Source organism: Setaria italica, chromosome VI (assembly GCF_000263155.2).
Source record: "Setaria italica strain Yugu1 chromosome VI, Setaria_italica_v2.0, whole genome shotgun sequence".
NCBI lineage: Eukaryota > Viridiplantae > Streptophyta > Magnoliopsida > Poales > Poaceae > Setaria > Setaria italica.
The window spans coordinates 18,761,869-18,778,389 of record NC_028455.1 but is presented as its reverse complement, the minus strand read 5'-3'; the positions used below and the strand labels follow the sequence as shown (position 1 = coordinate 18,778,389).

General features: G+C 40.2%; 2 protein-coding genes across 2 annotated transcripts; both read left to right on the top strand.

Moving 5' to 3' along the window:
- Positions 1 to 5,381: 5,381 nt before the first annotated feature.
- LOC101777346 lies at positions 5,382 to 11,556 on the top strand. Its single transcript, XM_012847112.2, is given in 12 exon segments — positions 5,382 to 5,919; positions 6,037 to 6,176; positions 6,913 to 6,990; positions 7,505 to 7,584; positions 8,393 to 8,477; positions 9,464 to 9,883; positions 10,309 to 10,416; positions 10,507 to 10,574; positions 10,719 to 10,806; positions 10,893 to 10,964; positions 11,069 to 11,122; positions 11,207 to 11,556. Coding segments are annotated over 12 exon segments (1,707 nt in total). The 5' UTR covers positions 5,382 to 5,495; the 3' UTR covers positions 11,297 to 11,556.
- Positions 11,557 to 14,860: 3,304 nt separating this feature from the next.
- Positions 14,861 to 15,858, top strand: LOC101776940 (cytochrome b561 and DOMON domain-containing protein At5g47530). The gene has a single exon (XM_004973166.3). It carries the CDS (start codon positions 14,960 to 14,962, stop codon positions 15,605 to 15,607), a length of 648 nt encoding a protein of 215 aa, XP_004973223.1. The 5' UTR covers positions 14,861 to 14,959; the 3' UTR covers positions 15,608 to 15,858.
- Positions 15,859 to 16,521: the final 663 nt, after the last annotated feature.

Below are 16,521 nucleotides of genomic sequence, written 5' to 3'. Positions count from 1 at the left end.
GGTGAAGCGAGAAAACAAGAGCCTAACTCTCTCTAAAGCTGGAGGGAGAAGAAATCGAAGATAGAAGAAACAAGAAGAATCATAAGATGAAAATGTTAGTGAAGATCCAACAATTCAAAATTGAAAGTGTAGGTATTAAAGCCAAGCATATAGGTATGCTATAGACTATCCATTGTTGAAACAGTTTATATAACTTGCTGTTAATAATACTCAAAATAGCATGTAACTTAATATAGTAATAAATTATTATTTTTATACAAAGGTGACACTAAAAATTTCTATAAATTAGATTTATGCGGTTGATATAACTCCTACCTCAAACACTACATCTATCCACTACTCATATCCAATGTTACAACTTTTTCATTTACATTGCACTGCTCCAAATTTGTTACTTATCCAAATCCCTTGTATAGAGCATTTTTTATCATTTTTTGATTTTTGGATTACACGTACTTGAAGCCACCAACTAATTAACTATTTTTAATCACTTTTTCCTAGGCCTCGAGTGGGCCTAGCCCTCCACACCTAGTTGTTGAGTATTTTAACGATGCGAATAAATTCCCAAGCGCACGGATACCATTGTAACTTTCACCTTAAAGTATTATAAGGGTAGAACACTAACTTCTATTCTAGTCAATCAAGGACACAGGATAGAGAGAATTCCTAAAAATGCACTTGAGGTAAGTTAAAGGCCGATCTCTTATAATTGTTACTTGTTTTGGGCACCGGCTTACTCATGATTTACTAGGCGACTCCGATCTGCAGCAGCTCTACGCTATATCCGAACGTGGAGGATTATAAAGGACCAATAGGGTTGTCATCACGTACGGCCTACCTGTAGCAACCCGTGGGATATAAGCAAACAAAGGATAAACCCTAGCCTAGACACCGCGTCTACGTTATTGATTACTACCATAATCTAACTACGTATGTCGACTCGTAGCAAACTAAGATACTCTATATAAATATAAAGTGATAAACCCGCAAGCAAAGAGAACTGGTCTCACTTAGATACAAGTACCCTAGTGTATATTGTAGCAGGGTCTAAAGGCATACATGAGAGCATATAAGCCTATACTACGATAGTATATGACTAGTATACAAGCATATAAGCCAAGCATATCAACATAACTAGGGTATAAGACTAACTCCTACATATAAGAACCAAGTATAACACTATATGAAGAAATCACAAATACGTACTTACTCAGAAGGAAGCTAGCATCCGTAGAGATACAAGCTGGGAAGAGAGTGCCGACACCTTGGCACTCCTCCCAAACACCTGTCATTCTCTCCATGTTCTAAGCACTAGCTAGGTAGTGCTTCACCTTTGGAATGGAGCTATACTTCTTCTCTTGTGTGGTGTGTTGCGAGAGCGAGAGGGGTCCTCTATTTATAGTGGGGAGGTGCCTTGGGAGAGTGGAAATGCTCCTAGCATCCAAAGGGAATATTCCCCTCCAACTCCTCTCCTTGTGCCACCTAGCAGGATCCGAGGTTTCGAGGCGGTAACTCTCGGTGAAATAGTCACAACCACCATAAGGAAGCCACCAGAAGCCGTCATGTGCAAGCTGGGCACGAGAGGGCCCACTAGGGGTTCGGGCGATCCCTGGTAACCGCCTCTCGCATTGCCTTTCACCTGGGACACTGCCTGGTGGGCCCTCAAGTCAGTTCAGGGTGTCCCGCACCAAATTAAGGTGGTTTACCCCTGATGTGGGGTCCTTGGATCAGCGTGCTCTTTCTTGATTGGTTGGAATTGTGTTTCTTTACCTTTTGGGTGTGTTTTCTCCTCCTTGCTAAGGATAAGTCACCTACATGCAAATATTCACCAACACTTGTGGAAACGATTAGTAATAAATCCCTACCGCTAGGTTTGGTTATAGATCTTGATAGCTTTTATGCAGGACTATAAATACCCTAAAAAACCACCAAGCCCCATATCCAAGATGACGTACTCAACGTGAAGCAGCAGAAAAGTAGAAGGAGCTTGAGGGACACTACTTCGGAGAGCCAAGGGTCGTGCAGTTGTCAGGGGTTAGCATAGATGAGCCTCTACCAGCGTGATCACCCTGCGAGAAAGATCACGCTGGAGTTCTGAAGCTAGAAGTCATCAAGATCAAGGTAGGATCCCGGTGGTGAACTTGTAATGTACAATCATTCATGGTGAAGTAATAGATATGTTTATGTTCTTAAGTATCTCCTTCTATGGTTTTATGCTCTTTTGGGTTTGCTTGGTTTTCAATTTATGATCGATGATAGATTGCTTAGGATGTTTTTGTGGTCGTGATGACCGGATTTGCATGCCTGATCTATCGATGAGTACAACATGTTCTTTTGATCGTACCCTTAGTCTACCTATACTGATAGAGGGGATCGTGACGGGATCTTTCTTATGTAAGATAGGGGGTTTCTGGAGGCGGACCGGAGGTCTAGATTTAAAGATACTGTTTACTAAGATCATATTTATGTTTCTTTGCTATTCATGCTCAGAATTACAATATATGCATAGTCTAGGTTGTTTTAGATTGGTTACCTCTCTCCTATTTGTTATCTGCCTGTACATGCTTAGTAGATTGGATCTGAATCACTCATCAACACCAAATCATACTAACAATGCTAGTTGAAATAGATCTTGTGCTATAAGTTTCACGAATTGATAAAACCTTGGGGGAGTACTCTGAGGGAAGAGCTACAACTGATCCGTGAGCTTGTGGTTCATAATTTAGCGTGCTAACAGCCGTCAATAAGCTTTTCTGACGCCGTTGTCGGGGACTAATAGTCAAGTTCTAAGTTTAACTATGCTTATGTAATTATGAATTTTGTTCATGATTTTTCAGTCTTTTCTTTTTAATCCTTTTCTTTTGTTCAATCTCGATCAAAAGTTCAATTTAGTTTTTGTATATACGTATTTTGCTTTCACTAACGCTAACAGGAGATGGACGTCTACCTCTCCAACAAATTGAAAAATTTTGTGGATGATTCAGAAAAACTTTATAGGCAACGAATAGACTAGCAAAAGTAAGGAAATTGGAGATCGAAGTTTCAACTGTCAAGGAAGAATTGGAAGTGTCGAAAACATCATCATCTACTCCAAAGTCAACACCACCAGCAAGTCAAGGAAGGATGCCAGTTGCACCAGCTGTACCGGAAGCACCTGCAATGGGAGATCAACCTGAGCCAGAGCATATTATCGGGGGAGCTGTGCGCCCCAAACACCACTGATTTACTTATCCATGAGTTGGGTGGCATTGGGCAACCATTCGCGATCCAAACTTCAACATTGAGGATGGTGCAGAGGTCACCTTTCACTGGCAAGAATGATGCTAATCTTCATCTAAAAGCATTTACGCAGCTATGCAATACCTTTAACGTGGATAGAGTTAACAAGAATCAGGTTGTTTTCCTACTCTCTACTTGGAAGAGCGCTTTAGTGGTTTTATGATCTACCTAGAGTAACAATTCAGAATTGGAATGAGTTGATGAAAGGTTCAATGATTTTATGATTTACACAGGATAGCTACTTTTGCTTGATATTGTAACACCCCAGGACATCAGCAACATTTCGGAGCGTTACCACACTACACTACAGCTATGGCAGATACACACATAAAAAAATAACAACAAAGATAAAAGAACATAGGACACGGAAGCAACTTAAATATTCTTGATAAACATCTTATAAACTGGATCCAAAGAGATTATAAGTTAAATAAAGGCTTCACAACCAAACATTTTTATCACAACACATGTATCCAAAATATATATATGAAGAGGTGTGGGCACATGTGCTGCTACTCCCATCCAACCAAGCACCCTCCAAACTCAATAACCTGCGGAGAGGGAAAAAGCATATTGGGTTTATGGAAAATCTCAGCAAGCAAACTGCTTCAACCAAATCACGGAAAGGGAAAAAGCGTATGAGGTTTATGGAAAATCTCCGCAAGCAAACTGCTTCAACCAAATCATTTAAAGCACAATATATTAAGCAACAATTTAAGAGTCAATATTGTAAAAGAAGCACATATCTTCGAGTAGTAAGTTAATAAATACTTCACAACAATACTTCGTAATGATATGTGAATGGTGCAGTGCATGACTTCACTTCTACCCACACATCCCCAAGGAAGGAGGTGAGAGCTGCAACCACATTGCTATATCTCAACGTGCATTGCTGTACCAGTACTTACCACACCAATTCGGCTACGGTTTTCTTCATATATATAAAAACATGAGGATGCAAATGCAAAATTGCAATGCATGAACTTCAATTCATAACTTCAAAAGTAAAGCCTCAAGTGGAACAAGATACTTTAATGGAAAGACAATTTTTGCTAGCGTGAGGTACTAAAATTAAATGTAGTAATTCAAATAACAAAGTTAAAACATTTAGACCACACTGCTACATTTACTTGCCGTCACTGAAGACCGTACGTGAGCTAAGCACGATCCGAAGGGACACCATCTGTTCACAAACATAACTCAGCACCAACACAAACACACAAGTATAAACAAACATAATTCAAAGGGTTCCTACACGCGAACCCAACATTCTCACAAAACCACATGCAAACTTAGACATGACACCAGCGTTGTTGCTTCTCTGTTTTTTATCTTTTAATTTTGATGGCTAAAAATTCCCATCTTATGCCATATGAAAGATAACTCAGAACTTAGAATTTTCTAATGATCCATAAATAAAGGAAAAATTATCAATATAGGCAAATCTTGAGATGAACCTCGTACTGAAAATCTAACAACAACTGCAGAATAGTCCTAGTAAAACAGGTATATCTGGAGCTCCAAAATTCATACGAAGATGCGCTTAACTAATTTGGAAACCTTACGAAATTGTTTAAAATTCTCCAACTACCAAAAAGTCCAATTCAATCATTAGGTTTTTCTAACCTTTAAGAGAACAGATTCTGCGTATAGTTAAGAGTCTGAAAATCAGTCAGAATCAAACTTTAATATTTCCCTGACCCGATTGCAGTGTTCTTTGTGTTCTTTGCGGTGTTCTTTTAGTTGATGACAAGGAATCATTATGAACCGTGAAGTTAAAATTTTCGATTTTAGTCTAATTAGTACTTTTGATAAATAAAATATCTCATACGAAGGTTCGTGTAGTTCTATGGACTCGATTTTTTTAAATTCTCCGCAAACCCTTTTTTTCACAAATAATAATTGTAAAGATATCATAACTTGAATAAGACTTTTCTGTAAGTGTGGAAATTTCGTAATATGACGTTTCTCGTCAATTTCATTAGTTAGCTAGCTCTTGGCATCGGATTCCTTTGGTTCCTCCCGTTTGATTTTCTTTGTAAATAAATACTTAAATTTTTGCTGTTCACAAGCTGTTCCTTATAATCTTGTAGTATTTTCTTGGCCAACGCCGTTAGAATTTCAGCCTCCTCTCATGCCTAAGCCACCCGCGCCTAATCCAGAGCTCACGCACGCCATGTGCTCGACGATCTGTCGCTGAGACGACGCACGCGGCCATGGCCCTTGCTCTCCTCCCGCCCTCCCCCGCATCTCACCGCCGCTCGCTTCGTCCCGTCTCCTCTCCGCCGCTCGCGCGTGTCACCCCTGCCGCCAGATTCTGCCCCGCGTTTTTCTCCAGTCTTTCCCCCGGCTCCTGCTCCCTGCAGAGGACTGGCGCCGCGGGCGGCGACGGTGATGGCGCCGGTGAGGGCTCATCGGAAGCGCCGGTGGCCGGATGGCTCGACGCGGACCTGCTCAGGCGGGTCTCAGGTGCGGCGGACGCGGACCAGGCGCTGGACATTGTCGCGGAGTCGTCGGGAGGCGCGGGCGCCGCTCTGGAAGCGCCCGAGTGCAACGCGATCGTAGCCGCGGCACTTGACCGAGGCAACGTCGAGCTCGCGCTCTCAGTGTTCGAAGCCATGCGGTCCGGCTTCGCGGGAGGTACGGGGGCCTTGTGGCCTTGGTTCTTTGTTTGATGTTTCAGACCTTTTTGTCATGAAATTAGAATGCAGAATCTTCAATCTCGAGTGCTGTGCGTTGCTGAATGTTGATGTGCAGTTGGAGGCTGGAGGTGGGCAAGACCGGACGTCCGGACATATGCCTTGCTTGTACAGCGTTTGGCAGCCGCCCTCCGTGTTTCAGATGCAATCAGGATAATCGATTGTGTATCTCGCGCTGGTGTTTCTTCTACAGAGGAGGTGAATTTTTTTTATTGTGCATGGCTATTAAGTAATATTATCATGCTTACATGGTCTTTTAGGATGCTTCATTGTTTCATCTGCAGACTGCAGTGTTATCATATTGACAGTGGAGGATGTAGTTTCAGCAATTCTGTACAGCTGGTTTAATGAATGTGTTATTGGGCTACTTGATATATATAGATTGGCAGCTATCAATCTGCATAATGTGCAATTGACATATTATTCATATTATTTCTACTAAGAAGTAAATTTGTAGTGAAAAGAGAATACTATAAATATTAAATCATATTTAGATTATTTTTGTGAATTTAAGTCCCAGTTCAAACACAAAAAAATGGTCAAAGGACTTCCCATAATGGTCTTGCTATACCAATGTCAGAAAGCACTTCCTCTTGAGTTTACGTCTGATTTATCATGGAATATAAGTCCATTTTTGGCCCAACTCTTTTGTTTGTCTAATTTTGACCCCCCAACTCCAATACCGTATAAACCAGTCATATCAACGGTCAATTCCATTATATTTTGACCTTCAGGACCCTTGTCCGTGGTATTGGTGCGATGGGCACCACCCACTAAGCACCAGATACATTGGTGATTCATACAGGCTAATCACTACCCCTCCACCTGCCTTGCACCTAGTACCTTGATAGAACGCTGCTTCATGGACTTAGCGAGAAGGTTTGGTAGATAAGTAGCATCACAATGTGATGATAACAAATTTTGCTTAATGCAGGTTCCTTTCGGGATTATTGTTCGCTGTCCAACCTGCATGGTAGCAGTTGCTGTTGCTCAACCTCAGGATGGAACTCAGGTTTGATGCAGCAGAAGTATCTTGTAGTACCTCTCCTTAAATTTTTTAATACTAGTCATTAGCTTAGATGACGTGAGCTTTTGAAACAAGTGGCCACAGTTGGGACTCACGAGATGGAAGAGGGAGGGAGGGTAAGTTGCATTAAATTGTCAGAGGACACACAATGGAGAATATGGTACTGTAAATGTCTATAGGCTCGCACTCAGATCATAACATTTTTAAGGAGGAAGGTCTTGTGTTGTCAGTCTCTACCTAACTTTATTTTTTTCCTAAGATGCCGTTTTGTGGAGAGTTTTATTCTTTAGATGAATATACTTAATTATGAGCATGAAAATTTTGTTCATTTTGTTTACTGAATTGCATATAGCTCATAGTTTGGTGCCTATATTTTATTCTTAATGCAAAAATTAAAATAATTTAGTCCTTGTGCTTTCCATTATGAACTAATATCCTAGATTATTTATAGTGTGGGTGTTGAAATGCAATTTCCGATATGTTTTTGTTATCGTTTCAGGTTGTTTCCTGTTCAAAGTGTCGATATCAATATGAATTATTTTCCGGAGAAATTACAAGCATTGAATCTGAAGAAGTTAGGTTAGTGAGCTGTTCCTTAGATTTCACACCAGTGCAAAGAAATCTAAGGAAAATATGAATATATTGTCCTTAGATTTCTTTATATGTATAGTGTTGGCTGTAATGGTACATGGATAGTGAATGCAACTGTTCAGGGGTGAAGCTAGAAATTTATAGGGAATCATTGGGGTCTCTCTTCTGAATATGTTGCAATCTTAAATGTTTTAAAAAAGAGGTTTAACTTTTTCACAGTGGAACTATAGTAGAATTAGCAAAATTCATTGGGGTCAGCTGACCACGGCACCTACATGTAGCTTCACCCCTGCAACTGTTAGTTGTAAGTAGTCATTATGTCAGCAGCAACATTCTTGCAAGACATATATCCTTACCATTAGCTGTGGAAGACTAGGTTAAGAAAACACTTAATATCACAGTAAGGCGCCCTTTACTCGACCTGCGTGGGGTAAGACAGCCCCCGGGCATTTTGCTAAGAAGACCTTCTCACGCAGGACGAGAAAACCCCCGAACCCCTACCCCACCCTTACACAGCAGCACCGTAGCCCATGTGAGATGACCAACGACCTGAGGAGTGCTACTAGAGCCACCTAACCAACTCAGCTAGAGGCCCATTCGCAGGCACCCTTTACTCGATCTCATAGTAGCAATAGTTTATAATACTTCCAGTTATTATGCAGCCTTTATCAATTTTGTCACTCTATTTTATCTCAGATAAGAACTTATATGAAATTTTTACCACTTTCTTAATGGTATTGTATATGACGTTGCTTCTAATATTACTTCTCTAAGGATCTCCTCCTGCCGAACGCAGCATGGATATTTCAGCTCTGGAGAAGGCATTGAGATTTATTAATATAAGAAAAGATGGTCTTCCAGCTGCTGTCCACTCTATTGTGGTAGATTTCTCTTTCAGAATGTACAGAATAGATGTTAATTTTGTCTATATTTTGAAGATGTACTTTGATGAAGTTGCACTTTTATGTCCACAAGTGAACTGAAAGTTCTGTTTAAAACTGATGGAGGAATGCTCTAGATTTTATACTCCCTCTATCTAAGAATGTGAGGCATATTTGTTTTGTTAGGACATGCCCTTGACCATTAATTACTCTATTATATATATATAAAGAAATGACATATTAATAGGGTAACTGCTTTGTGATGACATATATAAAGAAATGACATAGTATATATATTAAGTACTTTGTGATGCAAAATTGGTATTATTAGATTCATATTCAAAAGTACTTATGATTAAAAGTTTGTATAAAGAAATGACATATTAATAGGGTAACTGCTAGTCAAAGGATTTGTCCTAACAAAACAAAACATGTCTTGTATTCTGGGATAGAGGGAGTATCATAGAAATTTGAAAATATAAATTGAAATTATTGTGCTAGAAACAGTATGGGGAGTGATGCTGCCAGAATTGACCAATTAGTATCAGAGTATATGCATTTGAACCCCACATTGGCCACATCAACACTATCCTTCCAAAGCCAACTGATAAACTTCCTGTCGAGGTTAAGATTTTTTTTTGCTTCATCTCTTTAACCATCGGGTAGAGTCCAAACATGACCTCGAACATGGCCTATACAGTGATTGGCAGATATATTCTTGAGGCACCAACTTTTTTGACCACCTTGTTCGATACCAATCCACTCCTTGGACTACTGCATCACTAAGCAAATTTTTTGGTGATGTGCTTGGGCTACAGCCAAACTTCTTCCCACCAAATTCAGTACGAGCTGTTGCTGATGATGTCATGGAGTTCTATAATCCATGTATGCTGCTTTTAAGTATTTTACCGTGTTCATGTATACGTATGGGATTGTTAATTTCAATATGTGATTACCCATATGTTTCTCACTTGTTTCTGTTGCAGATCAGCGCACCTTCAGGAACAGCACGTACTCATAGATTTGCTACCCAGACCGTAGAGCTTCCTGCTCAAGAAGGAGAAAGAGTGACCATTTCCTTGGCAGCCCCATCCAATGTTTATCGTGAAATGGGTCCCCTCAAGATTTCTGCACGCTCACAAGGATTTAAACCAGGAGAACCTATGTGTCTCACTAATCACATCAATGGGCAAGTCTCAAAGTTGCTAAGAGCTCCATCAAAGAATGAAGGATCGTTTTTCGTTAGCCCATATTTATTGGTTGGTGCTCTTGCTTTGCTGGCTTCTGGAGATGCTGCTTCCGCATTCATTGACCCAAGTCTTCCTAGACTTATTGCAGCAACTGCTGTTGCATCAGCTGCCGTAGAACAACTCTAAATCAAGTGGTCCCTACCAGAAATTCAAAAGGCAAGTCCAATTTTGACATAGGAAAAACTTCAAGAGGATGTTTCTCCATCATGTAAATAAATTCCTAATATTTTACTAGGTGGTTGTAATTACAGTCGTCTATCATCAATAAATTATGGTACAAAATGATTCTTAGCATTAGCTTGTCCTATCATGCTTTGCTGGTTTCAGTCCACCTCATTGTGACATTACTGCTTAGGTCAGCATATATAACCATTCGGTCTGCAGTGGACTACTATAATTTGGTCTTTTCTCACTCATATATTAATGCTAGGATTTTATTGCTTTTTTGGATTAATATTTCGTGGAGGCAGCCTAGTTTCCATGTATGACCTGTTAAAAAAGAGTTTGTTTCGGGCAAGAGATTATGTAGTCCATTATACATTCTCCTTGAGGCATTGACCTAAATCTCTTGTTTTCTTCAGCTTCCACAAAAGGCGGTGGATATAGTTGCTGTGCGGCAGCAGCTTTTGTCTCAGTATGACATTCTTCAGAGCCGTCTTAAGGATCTGAAACAGTTTGCTCAAAAAGAGGTTTATCTTTTCAAGCCATGTGGCAATTAAATTTTGTGCAAGAAGGGTTCTGGAAATCTAATTGTAAACATGGAAACTCTTTCTTTCAAGGTGTGGATGCTCGCACGGATGTGTCAGTTGGATAACAAGATACTAGCAGTGGGTGAACCATCTTATCGGTAATGTACAGGAAGTTCCAGTAAATCCTTTATCATACTATATTAGTTATAATAATTCACAAACATCACACTTTTATTTATTAGAAGGCATACTGCTTTTTACCACTGCTAAATTTATTTTCTGGTGCACAAACTACTTTCTAGTGCTAGACGAGGTAGAGTAAAGAGGGTACGGGAAAGCTTGGAAAGCACACTCTTGGCAAGGATTGAGCTAATGGAAAGTTATGCAAAAGTAATCGAGAAAACAGTACATTAATATGCCATCTGTATAATTTTTCACCTTTAAACTGTGCTGATATATCAAATATGCTATCACAGTTGTGTTCAATGATCGAAATTGAAGTTGAGATGGACTCTGATGTTATTGCTGCTGAAGCGGCAAGCAGTGCAGTAAGTAGTTTTTATCGTGTTGATCCATACATAGTAGGTAAAATATGATCGGTTTCTTTTTATTTAATCCTGATCGATGCTAATAGGCAGTTTTGTGGTTTCAGGAGAGAATATCAGAGCAGATACAACAATTAATGGAGATCGACAGTCTTGAAGAGGCAAGTATTTCCTCAGTTTATATTCAGCAAGAAGAATATTATATTAGAAAGATCTAATGTTTACTTCTGAAACTTCTTATGCAGCAATGGCGTATACAAGCTGAAGCTAATGATGAAGCCGAAAGGCTTCTTAGTTCTGATTCTTCAGAAACATTGCCTGCTGGACGTGTGTAATGTAATTTTGGTAACACGCAGGCACTATTCTTTAATTTCCTATTTAGCTATTTATCTATCTGCAATTTTAATGTTCTCTACCAAATTACAAACAAAACTCTAGTTTAGAATTTTGAAGGAAAATACTGCTACAGAGCATTAGAAAAAATGAACCGTATGATAGCAGTGAGATCATAGCATCAATCCTGCAACAAAATAGAACATGATATTGGTTGGAGCCATCAGCCATGTAGCAAAAGTAAGGATTTTTTTCCTTGTTACATTCTTTCCGCACATGCTCACCCATCAAATGACACCGCACAGATTAGGACAAGCTTCTAGGTGAACATAAATAAAAGCATGTATGATGTTTACATCACAAAGATTGATGTGCTGTTGCTATTGTGCCTGGATGGTTATGTTGATGCCAATACTGCGATTGCATAGATGTGTCTTTGAGCTGAAAGAAAACATTAACAAATGTACAAAATAAGGGAATTCAAATTGATTAGATAATTAACCAGTGACAAAATAATTATTTGGGGGGGGGGGGTGTTTACATACCAACTAGGGCTCTTCAGATCTACTGTAGGGTCTATTTAGATCGTAATCTTGTTGCATTATTCAGCACGAGTTTATCACTAGCTTGCAGAACTGCAGACATGCTGGCGTCATCTATCGGTGCACCTCTGTCTTTGTTTTTCCTGTACCTGAGATGGATAATTATCACTTCATCTATACCAAATTATAGGTTGTTTTGACTTTTCTAGATTCGTAGCTTTTACTATGGACTTAGATATGATCTATGTCTAGATACATAGCAAAAACTATGAACCTATAAAAGTCAAAACGAAGGGACGGAGGGAGTATTTTGATGGATGTTCTATGCACTTTGCCCTTGATCAATAATTCATAGCTCAGATTTTGATGTTGTTTGCTGTGTTGGACAATTTTGAAACCTTTGCTATTTGTGTTCAGTTCCAGCTATTCCCAGGGCTGATGATGTCAGTATTGTTTTTACGCTCATATTTACAGGACTGTTTTTTTTCCTTACCGAAACAGCATGGTACATTCCAGAGGTATTCCTGTGCACATGAAATTACAAACGGAATGCAATTACATTTACAAAATTTTGCAATGCTCCAAAAAGGGCCTCACTCCTTTTTTTTAAAAGTGTTTTAGGATTTTTAAAACTGAGTAATAATAATCGAATTATGAGTAGGGGTAAACCCGCTCCTGCTTCTTAAAAAGAAGGAAAAAAATCCATTTTACTGCTATCATCTATTTACTTTGTCCGCTTAACCTCCTAATAACATTAAGCTCACTTTACTCTCTCGAACTATTTCATTTGGTCCAATCTACCCTAATTAGATTTCTATTTTTTATCTTCATGTACAAGTTGAGTTTTAATTTCAGATTTTGTCACTTGACTTATAATTTGATGTTCTAGTTAGAAAAACACTTTAGAAATTTTTCATGATTACTTTTTGTACAGTTTTGTATATCTAAGATCAATTTCGTATTAAATATTCCTAACCTATGAAAATAATCATGAAAATAATATATTTTTTTACATAAATCATCATGTTTTATATACCTGCTTACAAAATTTGAACTCAAAATTCAACTCATACATGGAGAAAAAAATCTAATTAGGGAGTAGATTGGACCAAACGAAATAGTTTAGGGGAGTAAAGTAACCCTAAATTTTGTTTGGGAGACTAAGCGGACAAAGTGGATAGACGAGGGAATAAAATGGACTCTTTCTTAAGAAGAAACCTACCCGCATAAAAGTTATATCTACATATTTATATTTCACAAATACTTTTTATTAAGGCATTGGCTTCGTTACAATTGATGGGTATATCGTAAGAGAAACTAATGGTTAAAGTACATTTCAAAAGGCTTTTCTTATTTAGTATAGGTGCTCTCATTTATGGATATTATTTTGCCAGTGCTAAGAGAGATTCCAATAGATGCTGAGGTGCTCGGGTGACTTATGAGATCAACATCCTACTTCAGTACTAATAAAATATTGTGTGAGAAAACCCCAAATTGACTGAGCCTACGCCTATGTGCTGTGCATTAAATTGAAAGTTTTTTTTTTGTTTAGAAGTGATGGGGATGGGGAATGTGTTTCCCGATCTTCCCTCAGGTGATGATAACTTTCAATTTGGTGGAGGAATAGCACTCACAATCCAGCCTCCAATCAATAAGATTCAAACCTCACAATTGCAGCATCACTTCTCTTCTATTTATCAACCGTGCATTGCCTAGTTGATCATGCTACGAAGGCTAATAAAAAAATACAAGCAAGAAAAATTAAGAACGCAACTCAATTTACTGAAAAGAAGTACATATATGTTTCACTTCAGTTTGTGCATACCTCGTTTATTTGGTCAGATTCAAATATACAAAAAGTAGGCAGTGTTCTTCTTTTTTTATGTAAAGCTTAGGTTGTAGTGGGTTGCGACCTGAAAGCTGTATTGTATGTAAAGCAGTATATGTAAAGCAGTAATTTATACATTACGTATTCGGTAACTTGATACATGTAGAAATAAATGGTAAGGATGAGAGGGTTAAAAAATGGATGGATCCATTTTCTATATTTGTCACGTATTTTCAATAAAACAGAAACTAGATGAAAAGTCATGGAAAAAGGATGGAAAATGAGATGGAGGCGACTGAGAGCGGGATATAATTGGGAGATGGCGTATCCATTTTTAATGGTGATGGACCCATGCTCATCACATTTTCAATTTAAATGAGACGGGCCTAATATCCTAATTCCCTAACCCTCCTCACTCCTCTCAGTCCCTTAGGCCCAACATACCTTGCATCTATCTTTATTGCTGCAGTGCAACTGGACACCTTAAGTTATGTTGTGCATGGAAAATACAAGTCTCTCTACATTACTACAGAGAAGACTCAATCATGAGCATGTTCTGTCGCTGTTGTGGGCTACTGCTTGCTGCTATGCTATAACCCTGCTTCACGCTTTTTTGCTACTGTTGTGACTCGTATTGTGGTAATGGGTGCTTGTGTCGGTGTGTTAATAGAGATAAGTGCGTATGTGTGCAAGTGTTTGTGTTGTTTTGAAGAGAGAACCTTTCGATCTATTTCCTCCGTCTCAAATTACTATTTATTTGATTTTTTTTAACACACCTAAATATTTATGTTTAGATACATAGTGAAATTTTGAAATTTTATGTTTAGAAAAGTTAAAACGAATAGTAATTTAAGATGGAGGAAGTATCTGACGTCATGTGACAATTCGAATGGAAAACTTATGTACATATATATAGGCCACCTATAAGGATCGCGAAATCTTGAGCCAATGCACGGTACACATATCATACTCAGGCCTCGCAGATGATGGGTGATCTAACTTTGTCAGTTCTGAGACCGACCGATGCTTGTGTAATTAAAATCCGCCATGTGCCCGCGAATCAAGCACAGAGTTCACAACCGTCGTAACCGCATCGCAGGCGACCATACGCAAATCACAGCAAACCCAGATCGATTTCTTTGCGACTCTCAACCTCCCCACCAACCCCCTCGCTCCTGGCTTTCCTATATATTCACGCAGCTCACACTCTCACCATCACATCGACACCATTGACGACACGTTCGAATCCGACCAACCATCCTAGGAGAAGTTGGCTGCAGTGTCCTGAGATCGAGATGGCGGTATCTGGCAACGCTCACCGTCGCTCCGCTAGCAGCGCCTTCGTCTCCCTCGCCGTCGTCGTCCTGGCCTGCTCGTCGTTCCTTACCAGCAGCGTCGCCGAGGCGGCGTCGCCGTGCTCGAGCCACACCTTCACGGGCAACGGCGGCGGCCGCCTCTACGCGTCGTGCGCGGACCTGCCGCGCCTCGGCGCCACGCTGCACTACAACTACACGGCGGCCACCAACACCGTCGCCGTCGCGTTCCGGGCTCCGACGCAGGGCGAGGACGAGGGCGGGTGGGTGGCGTGGGGGATCAACCCCAGCGGCCGCGCCGGCATGGTCGGCACCAACGCCGTGGTGGCGTTCCGCCGCGCCAACGGCACCCTCGCCGCGTACCCGACGGTGCTCGACAGCTACGCGCCGTCCATGGCGCCCGCCGCGCCCGGGGACCTGGCGTTCCCGGTGTCGGGCGTGGCGGCGGAGCACGACGCGGAGGGGAAGGAGATGGTGGTGTACGCCACGGTGGTGCTGTCGGGAGGGAAGGGGAGCAAGTTCACCCAGGTTTGGCAGCGGGGAAACGCGGTGGTGAACGACGTGCCGGCGGCGCACCCCACCACCGGGGACAACGTGCTCTCCACCGCCACCATCGATTTCAGCGACTGATGTTAAGACACACGCACACACACACACTCTCTCTCTCTCTGGCGTGTATACGTATAGGCCTGGCTGTATGTCTGTGCATGTACACTCACTTTTTATCGCGGTTGTCACTTTCACCTATATAAGTATCCCAGTAAATAATTGTTCCCATGTGTCGATCCCAGTATATATATGTATCCCAGCAAATATACCGAGTACATGTGCCAAACTGAGCGTTGGTTAGGTTCTTTAATTTGTGCCATAGACAAACCTCGTTAATCTCAGTCTACCAGCCCAGTTTCTTAAAGTGCTTATAGGGTAGGGAGTTTCGACGTTTGTACTATGTTTAAAAAAAAAACACATGAACATACCAATGTACTCCGTTTGTTTTTAGTAGACACATTTTGATTTTAAAAGGACTTTAGAGGGATACTCTGATCACCAAATATTTTTAAAATGTGTCATCAAGTTCTACAAATCCTTCCCCCAATAATTCTACAAATTCAATATCATATTAAAAGATATTTGAAATACCAATCTATTCATTCACGCATAGCATTCATATATACAATGAGCATGCATACCTTTGGAGTTTATTCTCTTAAGATCTGAACTAAAACTCCCTGATAAGCCAAATCGGTTGCACCGTGCATCTGTCCATTTCATAATTGGTTGCAGTGACGTCGCTATGACGAGAATCGATCCTAAGCCTTCGACTGAAATCTGATGCACATTTTCTATTCCAAGGGATCTACTCCCTCCGGGGTCGTTTTGGCGTTTTGATATTTCTATATACATATACAGTAAAAACTACGAATCTAGAAATGTGAAAACAATCTACAATTTGGAATCTAGAAATGTGAAAACAATCTATAATTTGAAACGGAGGGAGTAACTCACATGTATACTCAGTTAACTTCATCTTATCTTAACCATCC